The sequence below is a fragment of the Nothoprocta perdicaria genome, unplaced genomic scaffold (genome assembly GCF_003342845.1).
Source record: "Nothoprocta perdicaria isolate Ctin4 unplaced genomic scaffold, notPer1 scaffold_52, whole genome shotgun sequence".
In the NCBI taxonomy this organism is placed as follows: Eukaryota; Metazoa; Chordata; class Aves; order Tinamiformes; family Tinamidae; genus Nothoprocta; species Nothoprocta perdicaria.
In genome coordinates, this window is record NW_020455777.1 from 2,089,649 (window position 1) to 2,100,257 (window position 10,609).

General features: G+C 44.2%; 1 protein-coding gene across 3 annotated transcripts in view; it reads left to right on the plus strand.

The window, feature by feature from the left end:
• Nucleotides 1–10,609, plus strand: part of MAP7 (microtubule associated protein 7) — a 94,592-nt gene that overhangs the window by 37,729 nt on the left and 46,254 nt on the right. For all 3 annotated transcript variants that reach the window (XM_026048228.1, XM_026048229.1, XM_026048230.1), the window contains exons 2-3: nucleotides 3,281–3,355; nucleotides 8,121–8,198. In XM_026048228.1, the coding sequence (XP_025904013.1) occupies nucleotides 3,281–3,355; nucleotides 8,121–8,198 (153 nt within the window). The remainder of the gene's footprint in view (nucleotides 1–3,280; nucleotides 3,356–8,120; nucleotides 8,199–10,609) is intronic.

Here is a 10,609-nt window from a genome sequence, read left to right on the forward strand (position 1 = left end):
CCGGCAGCACCGCTGTGCACGGCACAGGCTCTCAGCAAACAGCAGCCGCCTTTTCCCGCCTTTTCCCGCCACTGCCGTGTTGTGCTGAGGCATTTGTTTCCTCTCGCAGCAGAGCGCTGTGCTACAGCAGCCCAGAGGAAGTGAGGTGAACGCCATCCCTTTGGGCAGTGCTCCCAAGTTTAGCTCTGCAGTGCCCGTGTTGTCTCCAGGGGAAYGTAAGCGGCCCGTGGTGTTCCCTGCAAAGCGCTCGATTGGATACGTTCTCCTGCAGTTGTTTAATATTTTAGAATGCAATGYTTTTTAAAGCTAATGTAGCTAAAAATAGTTTTTCCACATTATGCATCTTCAATAGAGCAGTTATACCATTTTAACGCTCAAAGTGTCTCCCTTTTCCTGGTTACTTGTATCATCCAATTTTGGCTTCCTACTTGTTTCCAAAAAAATSTCTTCTTGCTTCTGTTTTTGGTATTTTGCAGTTTAATCATGAATTAACTATGACATTTTAAAATCTTTTTCTTTTATCCTCTTAGTGTAGAATATGAAAAAAAAAAGCAGCAACTTCTGTATTATTCCATGAGTAGTAAATGCTGATATTGCTTAAAAAAAGTAATCTCCTTAGCCAAGACACCAGAGATGTAAAATGCGAGTAATGGTGTTTGACTGTGTGAGATTTCTGTGATATGTGCTAGAGCAAACAGTTCAAGTGGTCACTGCGACTTGTTTACTTTCAATTTATTTGTATTTGCAAAACAAGCACCAGTAACTTCCACAGTGGTGAAGCCTGAAAAGATCGGCTTCGGCTTCAAGCTTCCAAGAATTTAAAATATTTAAATGCATGTAAAATTAATTCATAGGTAGGTTTAAATGAGGCATGAACTTCACAGTCTCAAAGTGCAAAAACAAAGTACATCTCATCTGTCACACTTTTTAGTCAAACTTTTAATTAGCAAACAAGCTTTCTCCAAATAAGCAAAGAAGCTTAATCCAGGCAATACAAAWCTTCCCAATTTAGGATGTAAAAATAACAAACCAGTCTGTTGTCTGCAAGCACCCTTGGTCTCAACCTGGTTCCCTTAACAAGAGAATCTGAGTGTTGGCACCTTACCAAAGTTAGGCACATCTCCTCTATTCTTCCCATTTAAAATAACACTCTTTCAGTTTTGGGTCACTGAAATGCACTAGCTGTCATTTCTTCACATCTCACACACGTCATGGTTTTAACTGCAGCCTCACTGCTGTAGTAATGGGCAAAGCCTTGTAAATTATTTCTTTTTTTTTTTTTTTTTTTTTTGTACCCGAATGTTGCTTTGTAGAAGGATGTTTGTATAGAGCATGGCATAACAAAACCCGTTCTGTTCATTTTTCTCAAGCCTTTAGACTGAGAAACCTGAGGATGTTGGTTTAGAAATGTTTTGGGTGGTTGTTCTGAAGTAACAYGCTCACAGTGCTTAACGTCCAGGGTACTGCAGATGAATCCCAGAATGGTTGGGGTTGGGAGGGACCTCTAGAGATTGTCCAGTCCAATCCCCTGCTCCAGCAGGGAAACCCAGAACACTGGGCATCCAGGAGGGTTTGGAAGACCTCCAGAGAAGGAGACTCCCCAGCCTCCCTCGGCAGCCTGTGCCAGGGCTCTGGCACCCTCACAGGAAGGAGTTCTTCCATCTCTAACACGTGCAGACGGCTACGTGCGGGCTACAGCCACACAGGGCTCCCTTTCTCTCTACCAGACTCCTCTGYGTCTCTACATGTCCCTCCAGCTTCTGCCTATACCCATTGCTTCACCTACACTCCTCCTGCTCCTGCTCCCTTGCTTCCCCATCCAGGTGTCCTGGACAATCCAAGCGCCTGCTCTTGTCCYCAGTGCAGCTCTGGACCCTGGCACGTGGCTTGCTCGCTCTTGGGAGGTTGGCAGCAACCACCAAGGTGCCTGTTAAGGCCTTGTGCCCCCACAAGAGCAAATATTGAGTTGTTCCTGGTGGGAAGAAGCAGGTGGGAAGAAGCTTCAGGTGACCAAATGTGCTGATGCCCCCACCAGCCCGGCRTCACTGGTTTCTCCCCAGTAGAGTAAATGCCACAAAGGTTCCTCTTCCCACCTTTTATCCTTGACGTTGTCCATCCTGAAACATTCCTGAAGGAGGAGTTGGGCTGGGGAGAGCGAAGAATTTTGCCAGGCCATGTAGGGAATGAATTCACCACAGTAGGAAGCCCTGAGAGCGAGTGTGTAGTGATGAAGTGAAAACTGCAGTGGATCCCTGGGAGCCTTCTGCAAGTTGTATTTGTKTTCTAAAGGGGACCTAATACAGTAATGTTGGTTTTGCTTTTAAAACAAAAATGTTGTTTCCATCAACTTGAGTTTCCTTGAATTTCAGATTTTCAGTTAAATGAGTTAGGGCTTTTTTTTTTTCCCCCTCCCTGAATTTTATCAAAATAACTTCCCTTTTATCCTTTGTTTCCAACTCCATTCAAGCTATTTGTGTAGGGGTTTATAGACATGTTAGTCTATTTTTATACTCCTCCCAGCCCGCAATGCCTGGAATCAAGCACTTCCATAGGTGAGCTGTCAGACACAAAGGCTGAGCACAAATCATGGCATTTAATTTGCTGGCTTAGCTTTCACTGAAGTAGACATTGAGCCCAGGATACGCTTTGGATTTGAAGCATAATAATTAGCCTTTTGGTTTTCCCTTACGAAGGATCATTCAAAAGATATTCAGAGCCTACAAATTATCTTTCTAGATTGACAAGCCTGACTTAAAAGAAAAAAAAAAAAAAGAGGAATTTGTCATTTTGTGGACTTTCATTCGTGTTGTAAGTTGTCCTTTTCTGTCAGTTCTTGATAACRGATCCATTAGCAATTTGTAAATAATCTGTGGTGATTCTATATAGTATCTTGTACCGTACTTGCAGAAACCTTGGATTTGCGATACCGCTTTTTAACTGCTTCACTGCAACAAATTCTTTGAATGTCTGCAATTTTCAAGTTATTTTGCAATTTTATTCTGTTGTTCCCATGAATTGCTGTTATGAATGTGGTAAATCCATCATCTTTCCAGGGAAATAAAAAAGGATTAAAGGCAGATGTTTGGAGGCAGTGTTTGCTGTAGCATCCCTGAGAAGCGGGGGGAAAAAAAAGGAAAAATTACTTGCAAACACGATAGCATGGAAAAAAAAAATGGTGACCAATGCTGTTTAAAGGGAATTTCAATACACTTCTTTACTTATAGTGAACATGGAACTTACTTTGTGACTATAACTAAATTCTTTTTCTTCCTTTCYTTAGCCTCTGAAGGGTGTAAAACACAAGACAAGAAAGTCCCGTCAGGACAAAGCACTAACAGCGCTGGAGCGAAACCAGGTACGGTGCCAGATGTGCTGCGCTCCGTGACACTGTGTGCCCGAGGCGTGCCTGCAAAAACAGCTGGGCTGCCTCCAACCCGTGGAGCATTTCACACTCTTGCAYCTCTCTACTGTCGCAGTCAGCAGTAGCATCAGTGACTGTTCCCACGTGCTTGTGCTGCGGGAACCTCTGATTGCTCACAAAGGAGCAAAACAAAAGGAGTGTTTCGTGGAGGGTAGGAACAAGGGTTGGGAACTGGGATAGGGATGCAGAAGCTGCTGTGCCTGTGTCTGTGCGTGCACCACAGCTGTCTGCTGCAAGTGAGGCTTGATAGGTTAACACAACCTGCATGTCTTCAAGGCACCACTTACCACAAAGACTGCTGTATTCTGTAATGTGCTCTGCACTGAGCAAATGTTTGCCATTACTGCGCTGTACCTGATCGTTACACTGTGTGGATTTGGTTCAATGTTTTCCATTAATGCTGCACTTACAGTTAAAAGCCTATGTACTAAAATGCTGGGTGTAATCCTTAATACCACAGGTCTGTTACGGTTTGATGCTTAGGCTAAGTTCCAGGAGAGCAATTAGGTCTGTGAATTCTGCCYGTGTTGTATTTCAGGTACCCCAGCCCAAAAGGTATAGTTAATAATGGTAAGAACTGGGCACGCTGCAAGCCCTCGTGTTTCAGCTGCTTGACAATTTGGCAGCTCAGCGACTCTTCCCTGCCTCTGAGATGGGTGCCTGGGGTTCCCAGAGGGAAGAAATCCTGATGCTGTGTTCAGGTCACATCTGGTTTGTGCTGTGCTGTCACAGTGCTCAGTCCAGTACCAAGCACGGCCTTCACGGCTGCTGCCACTCAGAAACGCAGTGGAAAGAGGAAGAGAATAGAGTTAAATTATATAGTTGTTTTTTCCTCAAAAAAAAAAAACCCTAACTTTTGGAGTTGGTCAGTGTTGGTCAGTGTTTAGTATCCCCTTCACCCAGCAGTAGCTCACTCCCAGTGCTCCACCTCCTGAGGGGGAACGGAGCTAGGCAGGGCGAGGGGGTCTGAGGGCACAGGGTGCATCTTTCGAGCTGCTTGTTATGGCTTTCATGTTTCTTTTTCCTCTCATCTCTCCCATGAACTATCGTACAAACTGGCTTCTGCTTTACGCTTCATAATCCTTTCCTTCCCCAGTGCCAGCAATTAGAAACCTCAGTCAAGTGCAGGAAGRGAGCAGCCATTCGAGAGAAGAGATGAGCTGCTTGGAGAGGGATATGAAGAGCAGCAGTGGCTGAGTTACCTCCGAAATCACACCCAGGGCAGCTGATAGTTGCCTGAGCTGTAGAAATAGGCTGTATTTAACAGGGCAGTTAGCAATTTAGCAAAATAACCAAATTTCTACAAGCATAGACTATGTGTAAGAGTTCAGTGGCTATTACAGTGGCTATATCAAAAATCTGAAAAGAATGCATTTTGCTCTTATTAAGATAGTGGAACTAAAGAAAAAAGTCATTGTACTGCTGAGTTTCTGTAATACATAATTTATAGCTTTTAAGCTCTTTTGACAGATTAGTAAATACTTAAAGAATAATCTTGAACTCATAATAAGCCCTGTAAGTTTACAAAAACCACTTGTTAGATGTGTTTTAGACATTTAAATTCCACGTGTGAGTAAGTACCAAATTCATTTCCCCATTTTTGAAATGTGGCTTCAGAACTAATCTCCAAACCTCCCTTTCGCATATAGCATTTAGTATTGGCACGTTCCATTTCATAGCTCTATTAAATAGTCATTTCTGCCTAATGCAGCAGGTTGCTGAGTGTTGGAAAGCGTCATGGCAGAACCAGGCTGCAGCTGTGAGGCCGCGTACGAGGCTTCCTGGAGTCTCCTCTGGAAGGGTTTGCACTTTGTGCAGCGGTCGCCTAGAGCTGAGGGCCTTTTGGGACGTGTCACGAGTGACATTTTCAACCTTGTGTAACAGCCTGAGGCCCTTTTGTGATGCTGCTGAGTGAGGCAGAGCACCTTGTGCGCTTGCCCTGGGACTCCGATCAAAATGCCAGCCCCCGAGCCCCATGGCTGACAGCATGGTAATGGGTTGGGAAGCCACAGGGGGAGTTTTCTTGTCCCGAGTGAGCTTGCAACTACGTAGTTGGGGGGCCAGCGTGCTGGTAGGGCTCAGAGYGCGGGTGTCAGTGGCTGGGCCTGAAGCCAACCCACGCACGATCCCTTCCCAGGCGTGGAAGAGACACCATCATCAAGAGCCCCAGCCTTGCTCCAGGACCCTTGTAAGTACCCGCTGCTGGGCAGCCAAGCAGCAGGGTGCTGGGTGCTGCCAAGGCCTTAGCTCTGTCCCAAGCCAGCGCTTCCCTGCCCCTGTGTGTCCCCCAAATCCTAGCGCGGAGAGCGGCCGGTCCCTGYGCACGCCCCTGCACCGGGGAGGAGGGCACGGCGCTGTGTGGGGACACCAGCAGGTGTGAGAGAAGGAATAATTGGACCTCTTGAAAGAGAATGGCAGAGGGCAGGTTTAAAAATTTATTTTATTCCTTCTTTTGCTTATAATTAGGAATCCCTAAGGGGCACCTTTTCAGTTTGCCTGTCCGTGTGATTCTCCGGCCTTTTTGAAGAATTGCTGCTTCTCCCCTGGTGGGGAAATCTCCTCTCCCCTGAAGAAAGGAGAAGAGAGCTGGAAGGAGAATAGTATATGCTGAAGAAAGGCAGCGTGCATTTTAGGTTATCCCCCAGTGTCTCATCATTCTCTGTCAACTCAGTGTTATATTGACTTTTCTGACAGCCCTTCACAGAAATCCATGTTTTTCAAGGGAATTCATATTTGGTGCGCATTGATTCCTCTAGCATTAATTACTCATACTACAGAAATTCATGTTTTGTGACTCTCGTTAGGCAGCCAYGAGAGAGCATCAATGCTGCCACCCTTCTGACCCGAGCGTGCTTGCCAGCGAGGCTGCACGTGAGCCAGCACTCTGCCTAACAGCAACCACACATTATCTTTTTGCCATACGTTGGACAAAAACCTATGGCAAGGCTGGATATAGYTGCATAAATGCCAGCACAGATTGATCTTCAGCTAGGTGATGGATTCACTTTGTCCCTGCTGGGAGCTTTTTCACTTYAGTTTTATACCTTTCATTGGGGGTCTAAAATACAGTGGGTCTTCTAGAAGTATGAAATGGAATTTCTTCCTGCTGTTCTCACTTTGCATTGATATTAGTGTCACTCTTTGAGGCTGTATTCTCTGATTGCTGTTGAGATGAATGATCTCTGTTCACCGATAAGAGCTGGGAAATAATTAATGTGAAGGCTGTCAGCAAGGAATGCGTTCAGCCAAGAAGGAAGGTTTTGTCATTCTGATGCAGGATCTTCTGTTAGAGGATTAAATCAACATTACTGATTTTTCTCTGATTCAAATGATTGCTTAAAATCACTCTGAAACCTYGTCGCGCTTCAGGGCTTGAGCTTCCTGAATACCTCTAAGTCTCATTTGCTTGGTCCAACGTGTTGTTTTCCTGGGATGTTTTTGCATAGGTGAGTACAGCCTATACGCAGCAGGGTGCCAGGCTCTGCTTTTACATATGCCCTATTTATGTGCYCGTGTGGTACAATGGAGCGGTTCTACAGCACGTTCCATGATGCTGTTCTTCTGAATGGCTTGAACGTGTAAATTTTAAAATGAAATTCTCCTTAATATTAAAATAAATCAGACCATTTCCTTCTGCCCAGAAAAAAAAAAAAATGTTTGGGAAGGGAGAGCATGTGCTTAAGACAGGCTTTTTCAGTGCTGGTGAAAAAGCACAGCACAGTGAACAGCTTTACAGATYGAACAGAAGAGTCTAAGGACAAGTAGGAAATTAGTTTTGGCAGCATGCTGGGAGGAAGTGGTAAATCTGATTTCGTTCCCATTTTTGTCTTCAGCTCCACTGCTGAGACTGGAAGTAGCTTGCTAGCTGTTCAGCATTTTGCTGTTTCTCTGAATAGCTCTGCCAGCGAGCAAGTGATATTAGCCAGCCAAAGGGTTTCATAAAGAAGCCTCGGCTTTGAGACAGATCTTTCTCATATTTTGTCTTTAGCTTTTTTTGTCATGATCCAGGTGTCCTGTGACATTTATTTTAAAACAAAGCGTGTAGCTAAGTTACAATTCATAAGGATAGTTGTAGTTGTGTGTGTGACACATGTCTGCCAGAGCCCTTAAACACTTGCCCACATGAGCAGCATCCTTGGGATGACATCGAGTCCCCCCTCTTAGTTGTCCCACTTCAAGAGCTCAGAACTGCCGCAGTGTTTTGGTCTGATCAGTTTTGCTTGTGTACTGAGCTTTCTTTGAAGTCTTGTGAAAAGTGCTTGTTGGTTTCTAAAATAATATTGGTGGGAAGAAGAGGATGCTGAATTGTGTTGTAGATGCGTTTAGGAGAGAGGTTATGAAGCAAAGGGTGGGTTTTTTTTGTTTTTTTTTTTTTGTGAGAATGCTCTCAGGCGATCAAGTTGGTACAAACTTGGAGAAAAAAAGTCCTTGTGGTTTTTCATGTGCTTGTTAGTTGTGCTTATAAGTCAGAGTTACAGCTTTGTCTGCTTTTGAGTGTTTGCATGGTAAAATAATTGGATTCATTCTTTTAAAAATTGTTCCATCTTATTTTCCAAAGATAGGTTTCTGATAACTTTTGTTCTTTTTTGAAACTGGAATAATTAGAGCTGTTTAATGGTAGTTCTCATAATAGCTTGTGCATGCTTATACTTGGTTTCATGCTATTATCCCTAACTCTTTTTTTTCCCTCCATATGCAGATCCTCCACCAATACTAAAGGTTGATGACAGGCAACGGCTTGCTAGGGAGCGGAGAGAAAAACGGGAAAAACAACTAGGTGAGACCTGCTCTTCATTACTGTGGCTCTTCATTTCCTTCCTTTTATGGACTCTGACTGCATGTGATATAGGTTTTTTGCCAGATTGTTTTTAGTAGCTTTCAGCYCCCTGATTTTGCTAAATATGCAGTAATGTCATTTTTAGGTTAGCTTAGTTATTAAGTATTTAAAGTAGATCTTTCAGTTCAGGCATGTCACAAGGTTTGTCATTACTAAACCTGCCATGTGCCTGTTACTTATCTTTATGAAATTAAATGAAAAATGGATTAATTTCTGAAAACGTACAAAAGGCCTTGACATAAATAGACTTGAACAGCTTAAACTTAACCAATTGAAATTAGAGTTCTTAATATGTTGAATGTGTCCTCTGGTGCCATAAAATAGTATATCAAAACGTGCTACTGATATGCAATTTGATTTTTTCTCTATAAACTTGGAGGGTTTAGTCCTTTGCAATATTCACAATATGTAGTATACACGTTCAATAATGCACTGATTCACAATTGCAATATGCAAAATGTCAGCAGGTGCCCAATAAAGCAGGTGCTTGCTGTCCTGCAGCAGCGAGCGTCTCTTGGGCACGAGCAATAATACCCGATAATTAATAATACCCAATAATTAATACCCTATATATAAAAACAAATACCTTATATATATAATATATATATATATATAAATTAATACCCAATAATTAATAATACCCAATAATTTGACAGTCCTACTACCACCAGCACACTACCCAGTGCAGCAGGGTCATCTCTGGCTGCTTGGTGAGTAACCTGTTAAGTAACSTGCAACTAGGAATCGCCTTGGGTRTTATTATTTAAGTAAACTGCCCTGGATGCTGAGTCCTGGCAATATTGTTTTGGCTTGCTCGTGTCCTCAGGCCTGTTCTCATCTTCCTCCTACCTGGTCCCGCAGGGTTCTTGGCTTCCCGCTCCTGCAGGGTACGGAGGGACACTTCCCTCTTCACGCTGACCTCAGCTTCTGGCCAGGGCACTCACTCTCCAGCAGGGCCCCGGAGAGAAAAGTCTAAGTCTTGGGAATCTGACAATTTTAAATAAGGAGATTTTTTTTAAGGTAGAATTTCCTGCCTTCCTGGCATCGGTGGTGCTAGTAGAGTCTGGAAGGCAGAGGCTGAGTGAGGGGAGAGAAAAACCTTCATTCACAGCCCTTTCCTGGGATCTTGCCTAAAAGCAGCTGTAACACTGAAACATGGTCCTAGCTGGATTTTTTATCATATCATAAAAATATCAGATGATCATTCCCTTCCCTTTGAAAGTATTTMGATTTGACTTCAAATGAGGTATGTTTTTGTTCACTTTGATAAAATTACTAATCTTGATTGGAAATCTAGAGGGAGTAAAGTAACTCGTTAGATACGTGCAAAATATTTTCTGCTGTCATTCAAATGGTTTTTGCATCCCACAAAATTCTAAATGACTTTTTTTCAGTGAAACATGCATGGAAGGAGCTAGTTATACTTGAAATATTTTGGTCATTAGTTTGTTGGGGGGGGGGTTAGTTCAGGAGAAAGTTGGTGTAGCTGAAAAATTAGGCTTTTCATAAATGCAAGCAAATTTCAGCATACAGAGCCTTAAGTGTGTAAGTCAAAAAAGAAGAGGGAACTGGCAGCCATTCACTCAACTTTACTACTCACAGTCTATGTGCAGTGATTCAAAATGATGTGTTCACCATGAGTTTGATGTGTTTCTCCCAGAGTTGATGTGTTTCTCCCAGAGTTTACTACAGCAGTCCTCTCTGCGGCCACTCCTCTCTCCCCAAAATACCTTTTTCCTTCAGTATCACTTCATGCCTCCGTTTCCCGTTGTCTTTGAGAGCTGGAGCTGCTCAAGAGCTATCCCTCAGCCCAGGATGGCCAGGAGCTCGTCAGTGAGTTGAACGCCTGATCAGATCCTGTCTGGGAAGCCCAGGATAAAGAAGACCACAGAGCTCAGAGAAGAGCACGTGCCTCTGTGCTCAGACAGCARGAGACACCAAGGTCAGGCAGAAGAGCCAAGGGGTTGACTTCAAACAGGGCCCCGATGTTTGTGCCGTGTTGCATAATGGCTTGCTGACAGTGGATCTCTAAGAGACAAAAGGAGCAATAATACTGGTTATAGTGGAGACCCCGATGATATTTAGCGCATCCTCCCTTTCCGCTTGACACCAAAGGGACCGTTTCCTTCCCTCATGCTGAGCTGAGTGGAGCAGACGCCACCAGCCTGCCACTGCTTTCTGCTTGCTGGCTTTGCCCCCTTTTGCTGGCGGTGCAACGCCGCTCAGCAGGGCAGGCCTCAGCCTGGGCCTCAGCCTAGGCCTCAGCCTGGGCCTCAGCACTGGCTCAGCCTGGGCCTCGGCCTGGGCCTCAGCACTGGCTCAGCCTGGGCCTCGGCCTGGGCCTCAGCACT